Raw genomic sequence first — 27,962 nt, forward strand, 5'->3', positions numbered from 1 at the left:
AAAAATATATGGGAAATATTTTTAATAATGTAAGAATAGAGGGGGATGGGTTTTACCTACTGCCAGACAGTACACACAGCAAGATAGTAAATACATCATGCAAACCCCCAAACAGAACTTCCCGCAAAGGGACCAAATATATTCTCAAAAAGAAATGCTATCACAATTCATAATACACACAGAAATATAAATATTCTAATATTTGACAGATATGAAGGTCAAAAAGCATTTTTTAAAAGACTAATAAAGCTGAATATGTAAAAAATATAAAACTTCTATATGGCAAAAGACAGAAAAAGGATAAAAGATTAAAAGTAGGTAAAATCTTCACAAAACAAGACAGAGGGTCATATCCATAATAGGTTACAATGTATCAATAAAAAAGGAAAAAGTACAATAGAAAGGCAGGCAAAGGACATGAATAGGCAAGTAATCATGAAAAATACTCTTCACTCATCATTTTTTAAGTGCAATTTTAAATGAGATATTTTTACAAATCAGAATTGATCATTCTTTAGACTGGTGCAACTGTGGGAAGCCAACCCCACTCAGGCACTGCTATACATCACTGGACAGCAGCCTGTCCAACATTTTAATATGAGGTTGGCCTGGCAATTCAAGTCACAGGAAGTGATCCTCCAAAAACACTTGCACAACAGTACAGGTATTTGTAGCAGCATTGTAATACCAATAAGTTCAAAGCTATCTAAATGCCCACCAATAAGGAATGGTTAAATAAATTATAGTCCTTCGATGCAATGGAATACTTTTATGTATGAAGCCATTGTTCTAAAGAATGAGGTAGTCAACAAAGACTGACATGTCAAGATTCTCCATAATATGTCATTAAGTGACTTATGAGACAGTATATATGGAATGATCTCAACGTTTCTCAAAATGATATAAACAAAAATTAGAAGGCTATACATGAGCCTATCGTGAGGAAGTGAAAATACGGGGCATTCACATTTTAACCTCAAGTGGTCATTAATTCCCTCTACACTTGTATTATATCTATAATCCAAAAAAAGATTTCCAAGCCCTTAAAAAATGGCCACATTTTTTTATAAAAGTTGTATGCAGTGGGAGGCTATATCTAATCCAGGAAGACTTCACATGACAACAAGTGTTACTCTTCACTGCAAAGGAAGACAAGAACACACACAGCAGCCAATAAATATATTGTGCAACCCTCCCCCCCAAAAAAAGCTCCCAGGAACAGGCCAAATAGATTCCCAAAAATGGATCCTATAACAATTCACAAACCACATGAAAATATAAATATTCAAATATTCCCAGAGGCCCTGCCAATGAGATACACACATCAACTCTGCACTCTTTACTGGCCACTGAGGAAGATGAAGACCAGCCAGGCCAGCAAACCTTACTAGGTACATGAAGTGATGTGGCTGCTTGGTTCAAGAGCTGTGTGGAGATCCACTGCAACTGATGGTCCAGGAGTTATGGCAACTTCTTCATTCAGCTCCAAGAAAGCACCAGTCTCTTTAGGAGAACTGGATTTCTTTTTATGGCAGCCTTCTGCACAACCTGTGTCCCTTTTTCTGTGTTCATTCTTCAATCTCTTCTTGTACATCTTGTATGCTAGGTGTTGAAACACACAAGTATTGAAAGATAACTTTAGCAAAGACTGTAATGTAGTGGCATCATGTACTCTGGGGCTTTGTATGCTTTAGATCATATATGTGTAAATACAAAAATGAAGAGGAAAAAGAAAGGCAAAAAGATGGAAACTAGGGGTTCTGGTTCAAGAAGGCAACATAAGTAGATCTTAAACTTAGCTCCTCCCACAGAACACTAAATTCCTCTGGGGGGAAAAAAAACTATCAGAACCACCCCATCACATCAACAAAAGGGAGGGAAACCACACGGAAGTGGGTAGGAAAGACTGAGATAAAATCTCAGCATAAGTACCACCCCAGACAGGGCCACCCACTATCAGGAGGGAACTCAAAACATGGAGCTTCACCCTCAGAAGCAAAGGACTTATATCCCAGATCAGGCACCCCAACTTTTAGACAGGCATCTGAGAGATGAACCCCCAAAACATCTGGCTAATAAGACCAACTGGTAGAGTTGAAGCACAGAGGTGTGCTGAATGGAGAAACTGCAAACCGACTCACCTGCCCCAGGCCTCAGCCCAGGAGCACCCTTTGAAAAGTGCCCAGAAGTTTATATAGAAGAGACTCTTTCTTCATTTTAGAGCATCAAACTGAAAGGCAGGGAAAAAAAAAAAAAAAAAACAGACATCCAGGTCCAAGAAAAACCATAATAAGACAAACTCAAAGAGAGCCTTACCAAGACACATTATAACTAAAGTATTATAGTTAAAGGCAAGGAGAGAATCATAAAAGTGGCAAGAGGAAAAACAATTTGTTGCATACAGGGAGACCCCACAAGCCTATTTGCAGAATTTCAGGCAGAAGCTGCAGGCCAGAAGAAATGGTATGATATATTCAAAGTGCTGATAAGAAAAAACTTCCAACCGGAACACTACTTAGCAAAGTTATCATTCAGAAGTGGAGGTGAAATAGAGAGTTTTCCAGACAAGCAAAAGCTAAAGGAATTCATCAACACTTACATGAAATGTTAAAGGGACTTCTTTAAGCTGAAGAGAAAAGGTGCTAACTAGTAACAAGAAAATATATGAAAGTATAAATCTCACTGGTAAAGATAAACATATAGAAAGATAGTGAATTAATCACTTATAAAGCCAGTATGAAGGTTAAAAGGCAAAAGTTGTAAAAAAATAGTTATAACCACCATAATAAGTTAAGAAATACACAAAATAAAAAGATGTAAAATATGACCTCAAAAACATAAAACATGGAGGGGGATAAAAATGTAGGGCTTTAGAATGTGTTCAAACTTCAGTTGCTATCAACTTAAAATAGACTGTTAAAAATACAATTTGTTATGTGTAAGCCTCATGGTAACCACCAAGCAGAAACCTATAGTAGAACACAAAAGAGGAGAAAGAAATCTAAGAATACCACTAAAGAGAGTCATCCAACCACAGTGAAAGAGAACAAGAGAAGAAAGGAATAGAGAGGAACTATGAAAGAGCCAGAAAACAATGAATGTCAATGTCAGCAAGTACATACCTATCAATAATTACTGTAAATGTAAATGGACTAAATTCTCCAAATCAAAGACACAGAGTGGCTGAATAGATTTAAAAAGACCCATCTCAGAACACCTGGGTGGCTAAGCGCTTCACCTGCCTTTGGCCAGGGTGTAATCCTGGAGTCCCAGGATAGAGTCCCACATCAGGCTCCCTGCGTGGAGCCTGCTTCTCCCTCTGCCTATGTCTCTGCCTCTCTCTCTCTCTCTCTCTCTCTTTCTCTCTCTCTGTGTGTCTCTCATGAATAAATAAATCTTTTTTTTAATTAATAAATAATAAAATAAAATAAAAAGACCCATCTCTATACTACCCACAAGAGACTCACTTCAGATGTAAGGACACACACATACTGAAAGTGAAGGGATAGAAAAAGATGTTTTATGCAAGTAGAAACCAAAAGAACGCTGGGGTAAGCTACACTCATATCAAACAAAATAGACTTTAAAACAAAAACTGTAAAGAAAGACAAGGGCATTACCTAATGATAAGAGTGGTAAATCCAACAAGAGGATATGACATTTGTAAATATATATGGACAACATAGGAACACCTAAATATATAAAGCAAATATTAACAAACCTAAAGGGAGAAATTATCAGCAATACAGTAACAAGGGACTTTGACACCCCACTTAAGTCAATGGATAGAACATCCAGACAGAAAACAATAAGGAAATATTGGCCTTGAATGATGCATTAGACCACATGGGCTTAACAAATATATACAGAATATTCCATCCAAAAGCGACAGAAGACATATTCTCAAAAGCTCATGGAACAGTCTCCAGGATAGATCATATGTTAGGCCACAAAACAAGCCTTAACAAATTTGAGAAGATTAAAATCATATCTAGCATCTTTTCTGACCACAATGGTATGAGACTAGAAATCAACTACAAGAGGAAAACTGGAAAATTCACAACTATGTGGAGACTAAACAACATGCTACTGACCAACCAATGGGTCAACAAAGAAATCAGAAGTGAAATAAAACACCTCAGACAAACAAAAATGGAAACACAATATACCAAAACCAAGCTCATGAAGAAAGAGAATAGAGAGGTGGGTGCTGGTGGGGGAAGGATGGGGAGTCAATGAAGGGAATCAAAAGGTACAAACTTCCAGGTATAAAATACGTAAGTCATGGGGATGCAACGTACAGCATGGTGACTATAGTTGATAATACTGTATTAAACAGCTGAAAGTTGCTAAGAGAGTAAATTTGTAAAGTTCTCATGACAAAGAAAAAAAACCTCTACATATGGGGCAGATGTTAACTGGACTTACTGTGGTGATCATTTCATAATATATACAAATACAAATCATTATATTGTACACCTGAAACTAATATAATGTATGTCAATTATACCTCATTTAAAAAAAAAAAAGATGAAACTATGGAGCAAAATAACTCAATGTATCAAAATGGCTATGTCTCTCTGGAATGGATCATTTGTGATTGAGGTCACTGACAGCTCACCCATTCATACATCATTCAGGCCACTGGTGGCTCATTTATTTTTTTCATTCAGTCAGCCAGCCAGCAACACCTGTGGAGTGCCTGCTTGCAATGAGGCGCTCTCCTGAGCGCTGGAAGATAGCTGGGAACAAGCCAGGCATGTTCCTTCCCTCACAATTTCACTAAGGAGAAGGAATTAAAACTTAGACCTAAGACTAGAAAGTTTTATTCTGCTAAGATTTCTCTTATTTTGTGGTAAAATTAAACCCCAAGTACTTCTTATGTTGATTGCTAAATGAGTAATCAATTGTATCAGTATCATTGAATAGAACTCAGACCCTGTTTCCTGATAACAGTGAAAATTACAATGGCCCAAGATTAAAATATGTGTATACACATATTGATGTCTCTTTTTTAACAGTTGATTGATTGATTTACTTGACAGAGGGAGAGAGAGTGAGGGGATGGGCAGAAGGAGAGAATCTTTAAGCTGACCACCCCCTCAACCACTGAGTGCAGAGCCCAACATTGGACTTGGTCTCACAACCCATGAGACCATGACCTGAGCCAAAACCAAGAGTCTGACACTTAACCGACTGAACCACCCAGGTACCCTATCGATATCTTTTTTAATTTACTTTCTGTGAAACTACGTAATGGCTGACTCTAAAATGATGAATATTTGGCTGTATAGATAAATATATATCCCATATATATGTATACAAATACATATTTCAATATCTGCATGTATTATATTTTATAGTTGGAAAATATTTCACAACCATTCAGCATAATTCTTAGTCACAGAAGCATTGTGAAATAACTTGGCATTTGGAAGACCTCATGGCTCTTGATGAAACATAACAAATGTCATTTTGAAGATAAATTATTGCTCATGGAGACATATCAAGTCCTAGAGTCCACATTCTAATAATGCATTGTTTTTTGTGAAGCATATTTGTTTATAACTATAAGCTTATTTTCACATATTCTTAATATTTGCTATGAAAGCAAAGGAACTTGTTTGTACACTTTCTTTTTCCCAGAAATGTCAAGCTAACAATGTATCACAAGAGTAGCACACGCATATTCAGACTGAAAAAGTAGTAAATTGAGTTGACAATTTGCAATCAAATCTAACCAGTGGGGACTCTCCTTACCTGCAACAATGAGAAACCCATCCAACAGCTGGAAGAGTCCATAGGCCAATGGGAAGCTAAGCATCTGGACCAATTGCTTGGCAGTGAAAGATAACTGGAGCATGGTGACACACATCTGAATATTCTGAGCTCCAGTTTCTAAGGAAATCGTCCTGCACCTACCAATGAAAAATGTTTTCGAGAGTTACATACTAGCAATAAGGACTCCTCTTAAATTTTAATCTTCTATATAGCAAAAAATGTAAGCTATGAGCTTAAGCCAGTAAAAATGTTTAGGCCACTCATTTAATAATTACTTGCTGAGTCTGCATTCTCTGTAGGTGGCCTGCTGAGGGGCACTTCAGAACAGAACCCTAGGAACCCTGCCCTAAGAATCTGAATGGAGAGACATGATATACACACAGGAAAGGTCCAGTAACAACACACTAAAAAATACGATTGAGGGTCAAGGAGATGCTATAGAAATTCAGAAAAGTGGCATAAATGGCTAGAGAAGGCTTCACAGAGACAGAAGTGAATGAAACAGTGATGGTGGGAGAGGCGTATACCATGGGACACTGACAACAATTAAAGTTCCAGGGACAGGTATGAGCTGTGTCTACTAGAAGGCAGTGCATATGCCATAAGCCAGTCGGCGTGGAGTGAGAGTTGGATAGGAGAATGGAAAGGTGAATTAGAGATATGAAACAACACTTGAAGGTAAACACAAAAACCCTAAATGAAAATCAATGTCTAAAACCAAATGTCTAAAACTCTTTGGTGAAAGAGTTTAGGAACACAACTTTTCTATTTTCTATGTTTCTGTACTTTTATTGGTTTTCTAATTGCAAAAAGAGAGATAAACCTCACTTGAAAAAGAAAAATCTGGAGGGAGTAAAAGGATGACAAAAGCAGGGCGTTGGGGGCTGGGTTAAGCAGTTTCATCTGTCTCCAAGTTCTAAAGAGGGTCTTCAGATTTCTATAGATGGAAGTGAAGAGAGGAAAGAGGTGTTTCCAAATATAAACCAGCCTCTCTATGCAAGCTGGTTTGGAATGTGGGGGTAACAAGGGGAGATATAATGTGGGCATGAAAGAATTGGTACAGCGCAAGTTCTGCAGCTCTTATTTTCTTTCTACTTACTCTCTTGCTTGCTATGCTTTCTTTAGGGCACGCACTCCTTTCAGACCCCTGGACCTCACACCTAGACCATTCACAAAGTAAATGCAATATCTCAATCCCAATCTTTCTCAAGCCATCAGGTATGAAAAAAACAAGATTGTTAACTACATTTTGCCATAGGAATACTTTCTCTCAAGACCCAATTATAAAAAAAAAAAAAAAAAAGACCCAATTATATTTCAGCCACTCAATAGTCTGTGTTCCGAATTATTGGCTAATAAATCCTGGTTCAAATTGTAACTTCACCATGAACTTGGTCAAGTTACTTAATGTCTATGAAGGATTTGAAGCTACTAATAGTAACTACTTCTCAGGCTTGTAGTAAAAAAGTAAATGACAGGGAATCCCTGGGTGGCTCAGTGGTTTAGTGCCTGCCTTTGGCCCAGGGCGTGATCCTGGAGTCCCGGCATGGAGTCTGCTTCTCCCTCTGCCTGTGTCTCTGCTGCGCTCTCTCTCTGTGTCTCTCATGAATAAATAAATAAAATCTTTAAAAAAAAAAAAAAAAAGTAAATGACATACAATAGGCAGAGCCTCACCCAGTACCTGGGATAATCCTAAATGTTTCCCAAGTAGACTAGAAACAGATTTATTCTACAAAATAAAAACCAAAATGCATACTACTTTCTATTCTCTTTTATTTAAATCTATCTTTTAAGCTTTTTTGTTCCTCAAACTCCACCTTTGAAGTTCAACTACCAAGTTCACTTTTCTTCAATAATTCTTTTCTGACTTTAGAAGTGGTGCATACTCATTGAAAAACTCAGGAAATATAGCAAGAAAATATTTAGAAACTAAAAATTAGCCTTAATCTTACTACTCAAAATTAAACACTTAGCATATGGTGTATTTCTTCCAGTATTTTTCCATGATAAAATTCCTTTGCTTTTTTCCACAAATTGGGAATCAAAATGCATCCCATTTTCTATTTTCTCTTAAAGTTATCTTTTAAGTATTTTCCAAAATCATTAAAATTGATGCATCATATTCCATCATATAGACACATCATGAATTAAATATCTCTCTATTGTTAGATATTTAAATTGCCTTTTTTATATTTATAAATAACACTGCAATTAACATCCTTGCACATCAATATTCGTGTGTTTATCTGGTAGTCCTAGCTTCAGAACAGATTTCTAGAAGTAAAATCACTGAGTGAACAGCTATAAATATTTATGAGGCTATTGATATGACTAAATTGCCTTCCAGTGAGTTTATGCCAATTTATGTTCCCTCCAACATTGTATGTCAATACTCATCTCATCCACAGACATAACAACAGAGTATTATCATTTTTAATATTTCACAAATTTATAAATTATATGCCCTAACTTGTAATGATCATATTTCAGATAAATTCCTATTTTATATCTCCAGTTTGTTCTTTCTCCTCTTCCCCTTTATAATTAGCACTTTTATAGAATTTAGCACAAACCATGGAAAAATGCTTAATCTCTTGAATTTTGCTCATGCCCTAGAATGATCTCTATATTTAAGGAAACCATCTCACCCCTATCTAGTTACTAGAATAAGAAGAGAAATGTGTCCAGATTTCAACACATGGTGTTAACACCCCAATCCTAATTTCACAGATTACAATTTCCCATCAATCTGGCCTTTGTTCTCATTTACATGAGAAATACCATCATCTTTCCTCCCTCTTTATGATGAGTGGTCCTGTTCCGTCCACCTTGTTAGTCAAAACTCTTAATGTCTCCTGACACAGCCTGGCAGCAAAGCCTGCCAGTGGCCAAGTGTTTACTTTATCCTCCTCAAAAAAAGTGTACGGATAATTAAACTGTACCTCTGCCAAGATTGGTGGGTAAGAAGTGCCAGCAGAAAGCCCGCGACATGGCCAATCAAAGGAAAGATGAAACTGATGGTCAGAAGAGTGATGTCTGAATTCCAAGATCCTTTTGCCAACACCACACCAGCAACTGCGACCACCAAAAGGAGGACCCCACCAACAATGGCCCCAATCTAAAGCAAACCAATAAAATAAGTACATGTAAACATTGTGGTCTTTTCATTCTATTTGGAACAGTCCATCACTGTTCTAAAAAGCTGAGAACCTAGAAGTTTTGGAACAAAGATAGGATTTACCACCAAATCCAATCTCATTTTATAGAAAAGAAACCTATCAACTGACCTGGCTAAGCTGGAAATTGGTAAGGCTCAACACAAATCTAAGCTTTATTTTATGATCAGTATTTTTTCGCTTGAAGTAGAGGATTTTGCCAGAAGGATTGAGTAATGGAGTTTTTCAAGGATAGGACAAATTCATGAAACAAATGACATCTGACAATAAGCCTCGAACACCCTTACATGCGCTCTGGGATGATTTTTACTGCTCAAATACAAAGACAGACTGGGCCCCTGCTTAATGGGAAGTTGCTGGAACACACAAAGAAGTTCTCTGATTGTCAAAATCCCTCTTCGTCTTTCTATCAAAAAAAAAAAAAAAAGGATTTCAAAGTTTAAAAATTCACCAAGAGCAATTTGTTCAGAATGTGTATCAGATCTAACATTACAAGAGGACCAAGAACAGAATGAAAATATATCAAAATGATGAAATTACCCTAATTTTTTACTAACGTGCTCTAGAATATTTATGCGTATTGTTAAATATCCTCTGCCACGCATGCTATGACACAGGCAAAAGAAAGGGGTTTTAAATCTGCTCTTTACAGATAATAAAAGTCATATACAGATTAATCTGATTTCTCCATTGACACTAAGGGACCAATAGAGGATCTGGAAATACCAAAATTATCCTAACAAAACAGAGTACTTGCTAGTACTTTATCAGAAATTAAGAGTATTTGAAAAGTAAGAGGTTCCCATGAACACACTCTGTCCTCTTGTAAAATTATAACCATACACTGCCACGCTCCTACTGAAATAATGGTCACCAAGTCATATGCAATCCAAATGCACGACACTTAAGTCTTCCTCCAGCTCTCTGTGGCACAACTGATCTGTCTGCTTGTCCACCCTCCTTCCCCACTTAATCTCGTTGGACCGGAAGAATAGTGGGAGTTGTTCTATCTTGTGCCAAAGTGAAAAAGCAGCATCCACTTGTGCAGGCACAGGGAGTGGCAGCGCCCTGTCAGGGGGAGCCAGACAGCAAGAACCAAACCATAGACCACACATCGAAATGAACTGAGATGTATTTGCTGAACCTCCAATGAGCCCTAAATGCTTATTTCTTTATAAATGTAAAATGCGAGTGAAGCATTTTCAAAATCTTCATAAAATAGCATAAATGCTATTACATCTTCTAAAATGATATGTAATCAGAAAAACCTGGAGCACCCTAGGATATTGCCCTCTTTGTTGAGAATGCCTCGACATTTTTAAAGCTATTTTTATATTTTTAAAAGTCATTTTTAGATGTTTTTAGAGGTATGTTTTAAAACATGGACATCTGCTTGTTCCTCCAGCAACAGAAGACAATGCCAGAAAGTCAAGAGGAGGTCAGAGGTTCCAGTTACCATCAATCCATGGCCAGGCTCTTCGGTGTATGCTTCGTGATTTCATTCTGACACTTTCTCATTTAGTCCGCAGCACTTACTTATTCATGTGTACAAAAGACAACCTCAGAAGCTTCCTCGGGAATGCTTCTGAAAAACAGCCCTACTTATTCGTGAAACCACCCCTACTCTTCAACACTGAGGTTCCACCACTTGCACACCTGAAGAGCTCTCACTTTGAGAGCACTTGTGCAGAGCCTGGTGAATACATGGGCTCTGGGTTTTCTCCGGCCACACCCAGGCCTTCACTTTCCTGTCACTAAAGCAAGAGTCCCACACTTGCCAGTGTGTCATAAGCCTCAGTGTATGGGTCTGTGGGAAAGACAGAGCATGGCTGACAAAAGCGAAGGATTTATGAAGGTAAGATCCAAAAATGCAGGACATTTAAGGAAAATTGCTAGGTGCGGGGCTGTATTCGACTGGCTTTTCTGTTCCAGTTATTGCCTCCTCTGTCTTTTCGATCTCTGAGTCTAAGGATGCATTAACTACCATGTTAATGGAGCTGCTTACCTTGAGAATGATTTTGGATTGCTTAGGCCACCTGTAATTCACATAGATACCAAAGGCCACGGGGATGGTCAGGCACACAAGGGTGATTCCTGAGAAGAAGAAAAATCCATCAGATGGTATCCCCTCTCACCTTGACTGCCCAGTGCTCAACAATTTCTATTTCAAATAGATAAAGGCTTTAGATAAAGGCTTAATAAAGGCCGCATTTTATATATCTGCATCCACCTCCAATGTAAAGAAAGAAAAAATCTTTGGAAGATGGTCTTTGAAGGGTATACATTACTACTGAATGCCACTATTCATGTTTCGTCATTTCTCTCTCAAAATCCCTCTGACGGTGACACGGAATTTTAGAGACAGCCAGAAATGTAAAAGTTAGAAAACAGGAGGAGTCTGTAAAAATCCCTTGGTTGCTCTGCATGGGATCACCCCTCTACAACCACAGCTGTTATTTTCCCCATTTGAAGCCAATGGGTTGGCTTGTTTCACAAAGTAAAGAATTCCTATTGCAGATATAAAAACAGCATCTGTTACACATACCAAAGCAACTTCTCATTCTGCAAATGTAGCCAGGTAACCCAAAGGTGGGTGGGGAAAAAAATGCCTTTTAATTAGCACGAGTGAATAAAAGCATTGATGGCAGGCTCAGCGGAGAGCAGGGATCCACTTGCCAACAGGACACACACACCTAACTTTCCATGTGTCAATTTCCAAATCTGGCCAGATGCCTGCAATACTGGCTGCAAAGTCAAAGGAGTTGCTCATCACATGTTGGGCTTTAATTGTTTACAAGTGCCTTTTAGAATATATTATCGAAACAGAATATGTAAACAACTGACTGATCAGAAAAAGTTGCACATAAAATCCTGATTTCTAAGCTTTCCCTCAGGTTTTACAAATTCAATGGGCTTCAGTTATTAGCAGAACGTGACTCTCTATTCACGTTTTTTAACTACGGGCCTTTCAAGTGATTACTTGAGACTCCAGATTGACAGTTTTAAGAATCACAGTTTCTGCCAATTCTCCAAAAACTCTGAGCAAATGAGAATAACCTTATCATTTCACCATGGTTTTCTTCCAAGCCTGGTAAGTTTACTGAAATCTCTAGAAAAAGGGCAGTTTAATGAGAAGTGACAATCAGGAAAGGAGATATGGAAGAATTATGGGTATGGTTGTGACATGTGGATGCGCTCTAATAATCAGAAGGAAGCATTCATGTTGGATTTAAAAAAAAAAAAAAAAAGTTTGGACTTTGCCATCAGATCCCAGAGTCAGGATTCCAGTTCTTCGCTGATCAGCTCCACAAACTTGGTGAAGTTACCTAACTTCTATCATCCTATAAATCCAGGAAATGGAACCAGTAATAGAATCTATAGAAGTGTTAGGGAATTAGTTTATTTAAAAACCAACAGGGCAGCCTGGGTGGCTCAGCAGTTTAGCACCCGCCTTTGGCCCAGGGCATGATCCCAGAGACCCGGAATCGAGTCCCACGTTGGGCTCCCTGCATGGAGCCTGCTTCTCCCTCTGCCTGTGTCTCTGCCTCTCTCTCTCTTCCCTGTGTGTCTATCATGAATAAATACATAAAATATTTTTTTAAAATACCCACATAGAGGGCACACATAATAAACAACAGCTGGGATGCCTGGGTGGCTTAGTCGCATCTGCCTTCGGCTCAGGTTGTGATCCTGGGGTCCTGGGATCGAGTCCCACGTCTGGCTCCCTGCTCACTGCAGAGTCTGCTGCTCCCTCTCCTTCTGCCCCTTCCCCCTCTTGCTCATTCTCTCTCTCTCACTCACTCTCTCAAATAAATAAAATCTTAAAAAAAAAAAACCAGCTAATATCATTACCATCACTGTTATAATTATAATTCCATTTCACAAGCCCCATACAGACCTATGTTCTGATACGGAATGGTGAGATTCTGCTCAAGATTCCAGGAGAAGGTGTAGAGATAGAGGCAGAGCGGCATCATCCCCAGGGCAGCCACTGTGGAACAGGTTGTCATGGTGATGCTGAAAGTGAAAATAAAATGATGCTTATGAGGAAGAGTTTGAGGGGTCCCTGGCTGGCTCAGTCAGTGGAGTGTGCAACTCTTGATCTCAGGGTCTTGAGCTCAAGCCCCACATTGGGCTTGGAGCCTACTTTAAAAAAAAAAAAAGAGGAAGAGTTTGAAATGATGAATTTAAGTCCTGACCAAAACCAACTCCCAGGACACGCCTTAGAGATTACATGGGGTAAGTTACTTGAAGCTCACTCTTGTCTTGTTATTCAACAAATGATGGCAGTAGTTGTGGTCTAGAAAAAGTTTTCCAGAAATATTTGGTGCTCATCCATTAACTCATATTTACTTGAGAACCTACTTACCTTTAATATTCTGCTAGGCACTATAAAGGTTTTTTTCCTTTAGACAGTTTTTTCTATTAAGATATAACTCATAAACCATAAAATTAATTAAAGTGGTTTTTAACATATTCACAAGACTATGCAACATTATCTATTTCCATCATTTTGTCATCACCCCAGAAAAAAAACATACCCCATTTGCTATCACTCCTCATTCTCTCCTTTCCCTGGCCCCGGGCAACCAGTATACCTTCTGTCTTTATAGGATTTCCCATTCTGGACATTTCACATGAATATGATCATACCATATGTGGCCTTTTTTGTGTGTCTGGCTTCTTTCACTTAGCATAATGTTTTCAAAATTCATCCACATTCGAGCATGTATCAGTACACCATTCCTTTTTTATGATTGACTCATATCCACTGTGTGGATAGACCGCATTATTGCTGCCCTTCCATTAACTGAGAGACATCTGAGGTGTTTCCACTTTTTGGCTATTGTGAATAACGTGGCTATCAACATTTGCACATAATTTTTTGTGCAGACATATGAGTTCAATTCTCTCAGGTGTACACCAAGAGTGGAATTGCTGGATCATAGCTTAACTTTTTGAGGAAATACTATTTCCAAACAGCTGCACCATTTTACACTCCTGCCATCAGTGTATGAAGGTGTTCTGTTACAAATGTTTGCATTAGGGGTGCCTGGGTGGCCCAGTCAGTTGAGTATCTGACTCTTGGTTTCAGCACAGGACAAGCTGGGATCAAGCCCCATATCAAGCTCCACACTCAGCAGCAGTCTGCTTGGATATTCTCTCCCTCTGCCCCTTCCCCAACTCCGAAACAATAATTTTTTTAGAAACTGTTTGCATTTAAAAAAAATGTTTGCATTTTTAAAAGTTTGCATAAATATTCGTAAGGAATATTGGTCTGTAGTTTTCTGTTCCTATAATGTCTTTGTCTGACTTTGCTACCAGGAGGTGGGAACAGGACAGACTTGCCACAAGGCTAAGCGTTTGCCCAGTGTGGAGTGTTATAAATATGTCAGAAGAGGTTATCCAAATACCACATGCGCAAGCTTCCCATAGATAGAGAAGGGACCCCCACAGCACAGATCCTCAGAGCCAGCTAGACGAGCCAGAGAGAGAAGTTACAGAACCATAGCAAAAAAGAATTGATGTGGGATGCTAGACTCAATTAAAAGTTCTCTTTGATGTCTGGTATGGTATAATCCTGTGATTGGAAATAGGAATTGAAGTACACTGATGGGTTACAATAGAAAGTAAGAGTTCTGGACTTCAAAACAGGGCTGTGGTTAACAGAAGAACTGGCCACTTAGCATCAATCTGAGGGGACATGTTAAGTTAGGGATGATAGTAGGACATCTACAGAAATATGCTGGGGAGGCAAAGGAAAACTCAGGACCAGAGCTGCTGTCATCACTAGACATACAAATCTGGCCATCTTGGGAAGTGAAATGAAGGTGCAGGAGCACAGTGAACCAAATCCGAACAGCCTGACAAGAGCCAAGCCACACAGCTTTACCAGGAGAACAAATGAGAATAATCAGAACAGTTTTAATCTTTGTTGAACAAAGCTGGAACAATTTCCGATGGACAATTCATTTGTTTATCTTTGTCATGTTTGAGATTGTCTCCAAGTGAAAAGAATAACAAATATAGTACGATGGGTCTTGAGGATTTGCAAGAACATAATATAGAGGAGTAAAAATCCTTCAGTTTAGAACCTTTAAAGACTGTATCTTTTTCTTTTTTTTTTTCCTTTTTTTCAGAGAAGGGGGAGGGGCAGAAGGAGAGGGATAGAGAGAATTCTAAGCAGACTCCATGTCTAGTGAGAAGCCCATGCTGGCTCGATCTCACAACTCTGAGATCATGATCTGTAAAGACTCTATCTTGATTACTGTACATCTATTGCATCTTATGGAATGCTATTGCTTCATAAATTTATATGTTGTTCCTATTTTTTCCAAATATATAAAGCCTTATTTTCTAAGTGTTGACATTTCTTAATTGAAGAACAAGACTCCGTCACCTGTTGAAATGCATCGCTTCAGTACAAGGGGGAAAGGCATACATAATGAGAGACCAGGGGTGTGGGGAGCAGAGCCATAGTGCGTGTAGAGAAAGAGCAAACAGTGGATCAGATGGAGAGCGAGGAGGTCATGCTTTATGAAAGTTGAGAAAAGAGAGCCCTCAAATGAGGGCTACATGCCAACAGAACAACAAAGAGGATGAGAACCCAAGATGTCCATTCAGGACCATCCAGCCTTCCCTGTTTCTTGTGCCTCTACACCAGAACCATCCTTTCCTCCCTCACCTCCATGCCCAACTCCCAAGCATGGGCTGTCCTTTGTCCCTACCTGGGTGACGAAACCACTGAAAGAGTGAATCAGTAAAGTTACGGGAAGTAAGTAAATGGAAATCAGATATTCTTCAGGCCAAGAAAATGTCGTTCAATTGCGGAGGAAAATCACACGATCTGTCTAAGCACGTACAAACAGCTACTAGACATTGTCAATGCTGCTCTACTTGATGAGGTGAGGCAAATGGAGTATCACATAGCACAACCCAGTAGAGCAAGAGTTTATCCACCTCAACTTCAGGTCCAGAGAGTCTGGAGACTTTTGGATAGTCATTGCTTGAGTTCTCACAGCAGACTTCCATGCACACTGTATATGCCCGATCTGCGTCCATGGCACAAGTGGCCAAGAGACAGAGGTAAAACACCTCCCGGCTCTCTAAAGAGGAGGGAGGAGAGGAGGGAGACCCTCTGTAGAGCTCAGGCCTTCTGCAGGGATCACAAGGGTCCTCCAGTACTTCCTTAGGCCTGCAAGTCACCGTCATCCTTCCTCATAATACAGATCTCCAATGTTTCCAACTAATTACTTTGCCTACAAAACAATCTATGATTATTTTGACATTTTCTACGGGAATGTTTATACTCTTGGTGAAATAGCAACCATTTTTCATCAATGATATTAAAAATATTCCTCCAGAGACTCCTGACTCTTGGAAACAAAGGGTTGCATGCAGAAGGGGAGGAGGGTAGAGGGATGGGGTAACTGGGTGACAGGCACTAAGGAGGGCACTTGATGGGATGAGCACTGAGTGTTATACTATATGTTGGCAAGTTGAATTTAAATATTTAAATAAAAAAAATACTCCTCTGCACTGTCATTCATTGCTGATGAAAATGCCAAACAGCACACCCCCTGAGACAGTTTGGCAATGTATAGCAAAATGACATAGGCAATTACCCTCTAACCCAACAATGCCATAGATTATGAGAGTTCCAAAGGTGTACTGTCAAAACTATGAAGACATGTGCTCAAGGTTATTAGACATATATTCAATATATCTTGTTACCTGGAAGTTTTGGCAGAAGTTCCAGGAGAGTAGAAGCAGAAACTATAAAGTCTGTTGAAGCCTCAGTTTGGTAACCATAGGACATCACTTCTGTGTCATTCTATTGGCCAAAGTGAGTCACCAGACCAGCCCAGATTCAAGGGATGGGGAACAGGTGCCCCAACTGGTTGGGAGAACCAGCCTTATCACATTGCAAAGGAAGGTGCATGTGAGAATGGCCATATTTTGCAATCTATCAAAGACAAATATTAAAATATTTATGGGCAGAATAATGTCTGGAGATTGCCTCAAAAAATTCCATTGGGTGAGTGGGGAATAGAAATGAAATGAGATGGGGATCCCTGGGTGGCCCAGTGGTTTAGTGCCTGCCTACAGCCCAGGGTGTGATCCTGGGGTCCTGGGATCGAGTCCCACATCAGGCTCCCTGCATGGAGCCTGCTTCTCCCTCTGCCTGTGTCTCTGCCTCTCTCTCTCTCTCTCAATCTCTCTCTGTCTCTCATGAATAAATAAAATATTTAAAAAAATAAAAGAAATGAAATGAGATGGATTCATATGTCGATAACTGCTGAGGTGTATCAGACCAAAAGAATTCACTATTCTTTCCACTTTTATATATATTTGAAATTTCCCACGATAAAAAATAAATAAGTAAGTATCCCCTCCATCTGTCCATCTGTATGGGAGACTGTATAGCACTTCTACCATTCTGACTATTTAGGTTTTTTCTATCATATTTTATATTGAGGGGCTTTGCTGTAAATATAGTATGATGCATAAGCTGGCACAGAGGTATCGAAAGCATTTTTCTACCCAAACTTGGCTGGCCTTGGGCTCTTCCTTCCTCAGGGCTGCTGTGTACCTCTCTACACTTAGAAGGTTTATCCTTGGGGCACAGCTGGCATTGCCCTTGAGGCATTTTTACTGGCATTACCTCATATACTGTACCCTACATAAGTGCTTGTTTACTTATTGATGTGTGGCAGACTGGCCAACTGTGAGTTGCTTGAGGGCAAAGATCTTACTGACTTCACCATCCCCAGGACCTGGCAGTCTCATGCTATGGCACATTAGAGGAGTTCATTAAATAATTACTGAATAAACGTTAAGAGTCAAGGAATGAACCAATGTGTCAATACACTGGTGCTAGGACAATGTTCTCTTCTGCCTCCTTCCTATGTCATGTATCTGCAAGTGACCCTTGAAAATCTTAGTGAAATGACCCCTTTGCACTGAACTGTTATGGCAAACATCTCAACAGTAATCAGAAAAACAGAGATTTTCTACTAAATAACTAAAATCATGCTTTTCCAAGTACAAACGTGAGCAGCATTTTAAGGAGCAAATACTTAGCTGATTTCCAGAAATCCAGATTTAGAGGGCACTAGGGTAGCTCAGTCGGTTAAGCGACTACATTCCGCTCAGGCTCAAGGTCATGATCTTGGAGTCCTGAGATGAAGCCCTGAGTCAGGCTCCCTGCTCAGCAGGAGTCTGCTTCTTCCTCTTCCTCTGCCTTTCCCCTCCTGCTTGTGTTTTCTCTCTCAAATAAAATCTCTTAAAATTTTTTAAAAATGAAAAATGAAAAAAGAAATCCATACTTAGATAATTCACAGGTGACTGCATATTCCTCTCTCCTCTTATTTAATTAGTCCTTCTAATTTCTTTTTAGTTTTTTATTTAAGCCTTTCTTTTACACAGTCCTATTTTATAGCTGCTATTCAATGAATAGGGGCTTTTTCTTTGTTTTTCCTTTTTATCTTTTTCTTCTTTTTTTTTTTAATTTTTATTTATTTATGATAGTCACACAGAGAGAGAGAGAGAGAGAGAGAGGCAGAGACATAGGCAGAGGGAGAAGCAGGCTCCATGCACCAGGAGCCCGACGTGGGATTTGATCCCGGGTCTCCAGGATCACGCCCTGGACCAAAGGCAGGTGCTAAACTGCTGCACCACCCAGGGATCCCTTATCTTTTTCTTTTTAAGCAATCACACAATACACCTTACTCTGCAGCTTGATTGCTATTTATCTCCACTTAATCATAGACATCCCTTCCAGACAATACATACAGCAAAAACTCTTTTGCTTAAAGAATGCAGAGTACACCAGAATCTAAATATGCCTTAATTTCTTTAATCACTTCATTAATGATGAATAAATTGCTTTGAATGCTTTTCCTCTATAAACAAAGTTATGATCAACATTTCTATTTGTATTTTACTTGAAATAATTCTTTTATTCCTGTAGAACAGATTCCTCAAAGTGGAATTGCTGTATCAGAGGTCTGTTTTTTATTTTAATAGACACCACCAAATTATTTTCCAAAAAGATTGTTACATTTCACAATCTTGCCCACACTGGATATGATCAATCCCTTTTAATTCTCATGAAAATATTTAAAAATTATCTGTTATTCTGTTATATACCTGACTCTCTATGAGTTTGTGCTTTCTTTCATATTACTGACCTCTTGGATGTCCTCTGCAAACAGCCTTGTTTGTCTTTTTCTTCTCTACTTATAGGAGCTCTTTTAAAATTAGAGTATGTATTATCATGTACAATACAAATAGCTTTGTCAAACTTATTGTATATTTTTTACTACACTGATGGCTTTGGCCATAATAAATAATTAACACTGAGATACTCACATCTGTCAATTTTTTAAATGGCTTCTGAGTTTCTTGTCTTGTTAAAGATTTCCTCCTATCCTGAGGGTATTTGAATATTGCCCCCACTTCTTACTTTTTTATAAGTTGAAATTTTATTTTTATATTTTTAGCTCATCTGATATTTATATTTTATATGGTAGAAGGTCTGAGACTAATCTATTGTCTTCTATATTGAGGGGCAAGTATGTCAATACTATTCACTGAATAAATAATTTTCCACTAAATTGAAGTGCCAAAGTCATTATATGTTAAATGTCCAAATGTATTCAAAATGTTTTTTCTTTTCTTGCTTTTCAAAATGTTTTTTCTAAGCAAATATCAGACTTTTAATTACAGAGTTTTCATAGTGTGTTTTCACATATGACAAAGCAAGTACTTCCACTTCAATTTTTCCCTTCAAACTTTTCTTAGCAGTTCTCACATATGTTTTATTCTATGTGAAGTTTAAAATTATTTTATCCTATTAAGAATGCTTACTTGGAGCAAAGACTTCTTCCTAACTAGAGAACAGATAAAGGGAGAAAAGCAGTTTGCCCCAGCTCTCAAACCTCTATCCATGAAGAGGGTGTACAGGAAGTTTTTCCAAAATCTTAGCCTATGATAATGCTATATTACTTGGCTCTTCATATTACTAAATCCTGAAAGAAATTCCACATTACATCGCTTTAGTCTGGAACTCCTGGACAAGCTGCATTGCATTTTCTCACTGAATTGCTTTGGCACATACAGCAGAAACGTAAGATTCATGACTGTGGGAAGCAAATGTGAGACTTCTATCAGACTGATACTATATTCTTGATTACATAGGTTTCTGCTTCTACCCTTCACAAATGTTCAAGCCTATGATGCTTGAAGACGGTGCTCTGACAACTGTTAGAAATACCCACAAAGCTGTAAAAGCACACAGTGAACATGTGTGAGTACAGTGGAAGTCATACCTTTTGTTTTACTGCCATGAAATCCCAGTGTAGCAAAAATGGAGGATGTGGCTAAACAAGGTCTCTTGGCTGTTCACATATAGGAAAATTGTTGGCAAAACTTAGTTCATATAACAAGATTCCACTTGCACTGAGAAGAATGGCATCACCATCCCCAATTATTACAGAGAATAATGAGACAGTTTCAGCAAGTCTAGACAAACCGGTAAATCCTGCACCTCCCTTAAAACAAGGAAATGACATATATGTGCATTATATTAAAATGCAGTGTCTATTTTAAAGTGTACCATTTTGCAATTGGGTTGAAATTATTCAAATGTTGTTTTAGTATCAAACTAATAAAATCAGGAACTCTGACATTCAAAGCTATGAAAGTACACACTTGCTTCTCCCCTGGAAAAAAATTAAAAACCATCTGGCTAGGCACAGGGACATGGGATATGCTATCAGATCAGGTCAACAGATTTGGCACTAGAAAAGAGTTCAAGGCCAGGTCTTCCATCCCCAAATATAAATGTTACTCCTGTCTGCTGCCTCTCAACAATAATAATCAGCATTTATTGAACACTACCTGCTAAGTATTATACCTCATGCTTTTAGATATATGCTCTGTTTTCTTTTTATTTTTAAGATTTTATCTGAGAGAGAGTGAGAGCAAGAGAACATGAGCAGGGTGAGGGGAAGAGGGAGAACCAGACTCCCTGCTGAGCAGGGAGCCAGATGTGGGGCTCGATCCCAGGACCCTGAGATCATGACCTGAGCCAAAGTCACACACTTAACTGACTGAGCCACCCAGGCACCCCTATGTCCTCTTTTCGTCTATACAATAACCATATGTGTAGGTACATTTTTTAAAGATTGATCAATTGATTGATTGATTTTAGACGGGAGGAAGGACAGAGGGGAGGGAGAGACAGTCTTAAGCCAATTCCATGTGGAGCCCAATGTGGGGCTCGATCTTACAACCCTGAGATGAAACCCAGTCAGACACTTAACTGGCTGCACCACTCAGGCACCCCACCATATGTATAGGTATTATTTTTGTTTTATAGGGAAGGAAACTAAGGTACAGAGAGTTATAGAAACTTGCATGGAAGGAGCCCTGGGTGGCTCAGTTAGTTAAGTGTCTGCCTTCTGCTCAGGTTATGATCCCAGGGTCCTGGGATTGAGCCTTACATGGGGCTTCCTGCTCAGCAAGGAGTCTGCTTCCCTCTCTCCCCCTCCCTCTGCCCCTCCACCTGCTAGTTCTCTCTCTCTCTCTCTCTCTCTCTCTCAAAAAAAAATGAATAAAATCTTTAAAAAAAGAAAAAGAAAGAAAGTTGCATGGATTCAATTTAAGTTCTGTCTCTTAAGATGATTTTCAGGTCCCTACCAGGTCATGTCAGAGTAACCTGAAGAATCTTTAGTTGTATTTCACAAGCCTCTGCTGAAGGACCAAGAGCTACTTTAAAGGTCAACGGTCAAAAAACAGCCACCAAACCCCTCAGGCTCCACCACGGGTGGCCAGAATTCCAGTAGCTCAGGACACAACTACCTCCTTGGGGAAGAATGGACCTTGTATATCAAAAGCTGTCAAACTCAAAGATAGTGGGAGTTGTCCTGAGTTGCACCAATAAACTGATCGCATTTCAAGGAGGGTTTTTATATCTCATACAAGCAGTTCGAAGCTTTCCTTCAGTCTTTCACTTGGCATTTGCAGAGCACCTACCACCGCCAGGCTGGTACCAAGAGTGCAAAGGTGAACAAGCCCTCCAGGAGATCACAGAGCTCATGAGTCAGGCAGATAAGTAGTTCAGCTATTGCCATGCCCTCCTACAGATGACAAGAAGTACATATTTGGTGCTGTGGAGATGGGGGGTAGGGAGCAACTCTGTCAGTTTCTGAAGAAACGTTAAAAACTGGGGTGGGGGAAGGGGACACAGACTTTATAACTTGCTTTTCTTTTCCTATTGTCCAAAATATTTAAAACTTAAAATGACCCGAGATCCACTTCTGGCTTATACCCAGAAGAACTGAAAGCTGGGACTCCAACAGGCATGCACACTCACAATCATAGCAGCATGATTCACAATACCCAAAAGATGGAAACAACAGGAGTGTCCATCAACAGATGAATGGGACCTCATGATGTATGTATGCACATGTACCCATGGGATATACACGTACAATGTACAGCCTTCAAAGGGAAGGGATTTCTGACACATGATATAATATGGATGCACTCTGAAGACATTATGCTAAGTGAAATAAGCCAGATACAAAAGGACAAATATTTTATGATTTCACTTATATGAGATATCCAGTCCAATTCATAGAGACAGAAAGGAGAATGGTGGTTGACAGGGTCTGAAGGGACAGGGGAGTCATTGTTTAACGAGTGCAGAGTTTAAGTTTGAGCAGAGAAGAACTATATAGAGACAGATGCTGGTGATTGTACAACAATGTCAGTGTCCTAATGCCACCGAACTGTACACTTGAAAATGATTAAAATGGTAGATTTTGTTACGTACATTTTTAAGACCTCAGAGAGTCTAACTCATTGATTCTACCAAAGAGAAAATTGAAGTCCAGAGAAGTAAGTCACTCAAAGTCACACAGCATCTTGGACAAAGACTAAAAGACAGACCCTGACAAGGTGCTCTTTTGCCTGCCACATATAATGACTCATAGCATTTTGAGCCAGGTGAGACTCTAAGCACTTTATATATATTCACTTAATCCTCACAACAACCCATGAGGTAGATTATGCTTCCCCCTATGTTAGAAGTGAGGAAATTGAAGCACAAAGAATTTATTTTTAATTTGAAAGAGAGAGAGAGCACACAAGTCAGGGAGTGGGGCAAGAGAATCTTAAGCAGACTCCATGCCCAGCGAGGAGCCCAACAAAGGGCTCGATCTCACAAGCCTAAGATCATGACCTGAGCTGAAATCAAGAGTTGGACATTTAACCAATTGAGCCACCCAGGCACTCAGGAAGCCTAAAGGATTTATATAATTTGCCAAGTTGACCCAGTTGGTAAGTGACAGTCCCATTTGCTGGCTCCAGAGTGCACTTAGCTACTACAGTATAATGCCAGACCTTAGTTCTCGTGACCTACCCTCAAAGGCAAGAACTCTGTCCATGTTTAGTACAGTAGACTACAAAAATGTCCCTAATTCGTCATCCATTCTTAGCCATGCCCTCTGCAACGTGACTTTGCAGGTTATCCATCAAGAAAAAAAATCCACTTTATCATTCCTGGTATCTGAACTGGACTTGCAAAATGCATTGGCCAATGGGATGTGGTGGAAGTGATGATGAACTGGTTTCCAGCCCAGATATCAAGAGACCTTGTATGCTTCCTCTTTGTCAGCACCCTGCCTCTGTGGCATGATTAGGTCTAGGCCAGCCTGCTGGAGAATGAGAGGCCATGTGGAAAAAAAATCCAGTTGTCCCAGATAAGGCCATCAAAAACCAGTCTACATTTATCCAGTATCCAAACATGTAAAAGAACCCAGGCAAGATTAGCTGAGCTCAGTCCAGGAACAGAATAATTTTTTAGGCTCTTCATACTTACCAATCAGTTGCTTTCCAGAATGATTATAATGAAGGATAACTTGGTGACTAGAAGGGACAGAATAGGCATTCCAGGCTGTGGGAACAACAGGGGCAAAGGAAGGCGGGAAAGTGTGGGTGTGTTCAGAGAACAGTGAGTAGTCCATTTTGACTACAGACTATTTTGTGCTTATTGGGAAACAAACCCGAGAAGTAGGTTAGACCTGGCTTAGTTTCCACCCAAGTTAGTAGGTGTTGAGAAACCTTGCTACGCATAACATGCATATTTATAATACCTTTACAATACCATAGGGAAATGTTACGATTTAGTTACAGGAAAGAGATCCCAAGTGAGGATTTAAATATAGACAGTCAGACCCCAGAGTCTGCCTCACCCACTTACTATAAAACCATGGTAGAGAGACCCAAAGTGGAGAGAATACTGTGAAGATACTGCAATTGGCCAAGAAAGAAATTGGCTAGGTCCTTAGTGCCCACCCTAAGGAACCAGCAGTGGAGATAAACAGGAAGCACTGGCTGTGAGTGACTGGGCCCACAAGTGGATGAGCTACAGGTCTAGACATTGGATTGAGTGAATGAGTTGAAGAACGAAAGGAGCCACAGGGGAATGCTGAGATGATGAGCCCAGGTGACAGTGATAGGTGTTATCATCAGATATGCAGAATGCAGAAACTGGCTCATACATGTTGATTCTGAAAAGCCCTGCTTGGGGTGAACACATGGAGAACTACAGGTAGATTAGGTGAAGCATAGAATTAAGGCATGAGAAGTATGTTTGGGAGACCTGCAGAGAGCTAAATCTCAATTTCCTCATTTATGAAATGAAGATGTTCTTCTAAATTCTTATGAATTTTATCTAGCATGAAAACAGAATTCCTATCAAGGACTATCTACTTTTTTTTTTTGGCTTAGAAGTTATTTTTGTTGCTAATCAAGTCAGATGAGATATAATGAACTTGGACATTGTTTCCCTCAATAATACTGAATTTTCTCCTACAATGCAATTTTTACTGAGAATCAAGATTTTATTACACATATATATAAGCTTTTAAAAATCTAATATTTAGTCATCATTCTTTTAAAGATTTTATTTATTCATTAGACAGAGAGAGGCAGAGATATAGGTAGAGGGAGAAGCAGGCTCCCTGCAGGGAGCCCAATGTGGACTCGATTCCTGGACTCCAGGATCACACCCTTAGCTGAAGGCAGACGCTCAACCGCTGAGCCACCCAGGCATCCCTAGTCATCATTTTAAAATTTCATTTCTTACAGGGTTTTTTGTGGGGGTTTTCTGCTTATTTTTGTTTTGTTTGTGAGATTCAAAACCAGAATTCAAAAAAAGGGGGAAGTAGTTAATATTTATTACATACCGACCAAGTGCCTGGCATCCTGCATGTATTTTTCCTCCTTAAAATCTAGACTTGTGGGGAATAGGTAATTTTAACCCATTTTATAAATGAGGAATGAGGTTTATAGGTTAAATAATTTGACTAATGTGAAGCTAATCAAGGATAGAGTTGGCAAGAGGAAGCAAAATGAGCTTTATCTTTTATAGACTTCCTATTCATTGGTATTTTTATTATAATGTCAGCTAATAAAAAATGAAGTTAATAAATGTTCTCTTTCCCAGAGCATAAGTGTTTGAGAACACTGGTTTAAGATTTATACTCTTACTCAGAACAGAAAACCAAGTTGTGTTAATAAATGGCATGGAAGAAAGTGCCTAAATTGCAGACTGATGAGAAACAGATGTGAATTCAAATCTGCCATCTTCCATACGCAGCTATAGCATTTGGCAACCTCCTTAACCAACCTGAGTCACAATTTTCTCAGCTGTAACATTCAGGATAATAAAAGGTCACTTACAAGGTTATTCTGAGAACCAAGAAAGAAGAGAAAGAATACATGAAAGTGTCTACCTCATGCCTAGCAACATACTCAATTAGTAAAATTCCTTTTTCTTTCCAAAAATATTTAGGTAAAAAAAAAAACACACACAAAGATATTTAGGTCCCAAAATTTATCACTGATATGTAGACTATGTGAAGAATATTTATCATCTTCCAATTATTGTGCTAATAATTGACTTTCTTTAATTGGAATTAGCAATGTATATTAATGCATGTTTTTGAATTAGTGCTCTTCAAGCCCCTGATATAAACTAAACATATTGTCATATGAAAATTAATTCATCTCCCTGAACTGAGCCCATTAAAATTCACAAGTGAAATATATTGGTAAGCTAAGTACTGAGCACATGCAGGGAACTAGAAACCCAGACCTATCGCTGGTTCACTGAAATGAACTCCCCACACCATCAGCACCTCTGATTGGTTCAGGCATCGCATAATAAATCTCAACTAAATGACATACACATTGAACAAAGATTTACATTCATAAGTCATTCTTCCCTTGGGCAGGAAGTGAAACAGTCTATTCGTAAGTAAGCAAAGAAACCAGAAAGACCACCGTCTTTTACTTTTATTTTTCCAATTGTGCCTTCTCTATTCTTTCTTCAAATGCCCTTTTTTCAGCATCGAAGCATGTACTCCCAAAGATATATGATTAATTCTTCCTCATTAAAGAGTAAATAAATGATAAAGCCTAATGTCTGCCAGGAACATTTATTTACACCACAATGGGAGATAGGTCCCTGGTGTAAACCAAAGGAATGAGATGACAGTGATAAATGTTTAGTCTGCAAAACAACAAGAAAGAACATTTTTAGTCATAAAAGTCTTTACGTTGTTCCCCAAGTCAACTCAATAGGCCACCACCGCCCCTTAAAACAGGACATGTCCATCACATACTCCAAAACCTCCTTTATCCAGTGCCCACAAGTACTTGTTTCATAGAGTAGATGCAAAGGCAACCCTTGCTGATCAAGAGCTACGAGGATCTCATTCTGGTTCTGCCACCATCACTACCACACCCACCGAACAAACCCCTATCGTCAGCTTCTGGGATTCTCAGCCTATGTCCTGGGACACAGGAAGCCATGACTGTTAAAGCTGCCACCGTGGGCGAGAGTGAGTTCACACCTAGGTCGGACCATCAGGTGAGGAGGAAATCTGCCTCCACTATTACATATGAACCAAATCCAATTACTCAGAGAAGCAGTTGCCAGTAAAACAGAGGACGATCGCAGCAAAGCACATCTTAAGCTCAGAAAGAAATGTCCTTCCAGGACTGAACTCCATAAAATGCTGCCCACTGGAATCTCTACCTAAAGATTGGCAGAGTTTTTAACATGAAAGTGTCAGTGCTATCAAGGGGGAGACTTCCAGGCTTTCCTAGTGTAACTTACCTGAGATCCATATCTCCATCGACCCAGAAGGTGAAAATGTTCGAGATGGTTCCCCCTGGGCAGCACCCCATGACAAGAACAGCAATAGCTTGGGCTGGCTTCAGAGAGAAGCTGATGGCCAGGAGGTAGGCTGTAAGAGGCATGAGGCCAAACTGGCAGAGCAGTCCCACAGCAATGCCCCAGGGTCTCTTGATGTGCGCCCAGAGCTTCCGGAAGTCCACAGAGCATCCCAAGGAGAACATGAGCAGGCCCATCATCACGGATGACACCACTGTGAAAACAACCTCCAGGTTCCCTTGTACCTCCGGCCCCACTGGCAGCTCCTCCTCCGAACTGTTAACAGGGCAGGCTGAGCTGCTCGAACAGTTTGCTCTCATCTCTTCATCTCCTTAAGGCAGCATCACAAATGAACATCTGCCGCGATGGCAGGGCAGGTCTGTTCTTCCACGTTTTGTAATAATGCAACCCAGTCATGCGTGGAGAATCATTCCAATAGCTAGTGGCCAGCCAGGTGACTCATCCTGATCTGATCAATGTATTCATGAATGGCATTATAAAAGTAATCATCACGGGCACGAAACATATAATAAACCGTGGTAAGTCAGGCTTTCCACTTCTTACTCACCACTGAATATCCAAGTGAAATGAGACAAGCACATTTATTGTCAAGTGGAGTGACTAGCCTGTGTCGTCAGCATCGCATTGTGTTCCAGGAAAATAGGTTGAATGCCAAGACATAATTTCTCCAAATTCAATGGGGATCTCAAAGAACCAGGAGGCAATGTTTTGTGCAGAGCGAGGCTGACTGG

At 39.5% G+C, this 27,962-nt stretch overlaps 2 protein-coding genes and 1 long non-coding RNA gene across 5 annotated transcripts in view; 1 reads left to right on the forward strand and 2 right to left on the reverse strand.

The window, feature by feature from the left end:
• Positions 1-5: 5 nt before the first annotated feature.
• Positions 6-27,916, reverse strand: SLC10A6 (solute carrier family 10 member 6). The gene is made up of 7 exons (XM_072810072.1): positions 27,779-27,916; positions 27,154-27,679; positions 12,856-12,974; positions 10,963-11,051; positions 8,724-8,899; positions 5,761-5,918; positions 6-1,602 (listed from the first exon to the last, which is right to left on the reverse strand). Exons 2-7 carry the CDS (start codon positions 27,528-27,530, stop codon positions 1,388-1,390), a joined length of 1,134 nt encoding a protein of 377 aa, XP_072666173.1. The 5' UTR covers positions 27,531-27,679; positions 27,779-27,916; the 3' UTR covers positions 6-1,387.
• Positions 12,557-27,962, forward strand: part of LOC140623626 (uncharacterized) — a 40,252-nt gene continuing 24,846 nt past the window's right edge. Inside the window, exon 1 of the long non-coding RNA XR_012023178.1 lies at positions 12,557-13,196. This is a non-coding gene — a long non-coding RNA (uncharacterized lncRNA). The remainder of the gene's footprint in view (positions 13,197-27,962) is intronic.
• Positions 27,799-27,962, reverse strand: part of C33H4orf36 (chromosome 33 C4orf36 homolog) — a 30,674-nt gene continuing 30,510 nt past the window's right edge. For all 3 annotated transcript variants that reach the window (XM_072810074.1, XM_072810075.1, XM_072810073.1), the window contains exon 6: positions 27,799-27,958. The gene's annotated coding sequence lies outside the window, so the exon portion shown is untranslated. The remainder of the gene's footprint in view (positions 27,959-27,962) is intronic.

The sequence above is a fragment of the Canis lupus genome, chromosome 33, assembly GCF_048164855.1.
Source record: "Canis lupus baileyi chromosome 33, mCanLup2.hap1, whole genome shotgun sequence".
Lineage (NCBI taxonomy): Eukaryota > Metazoa > Chordata > Mammalia > Carnivora > Canidae > Canis > Canis lupus.

Coding starts and splice junctions, on each gene's coding strand:
- SLC10A6 (XM_072810072.1), bottom strand. CDS start 27,530: ATGAGAGCAAACTGTTCGAGCAGCTCAGCCTGCCCTGTTAACAGTTCG. Junction 8,900..10,962: donor AATCCAAAATCATTCTCAAG/GTAAGCAGCTCC, acceptor GGTTTGCTTTAG/ATTGGGGCCATTGTTGGTGG. Junction 1,603..5,760: donor TGGGTTTCTCATTGTTGCAG/GTAAGGAGAGTC, acceptor TTCAACACCTAG/CATACAAGATGTACAAGAAG.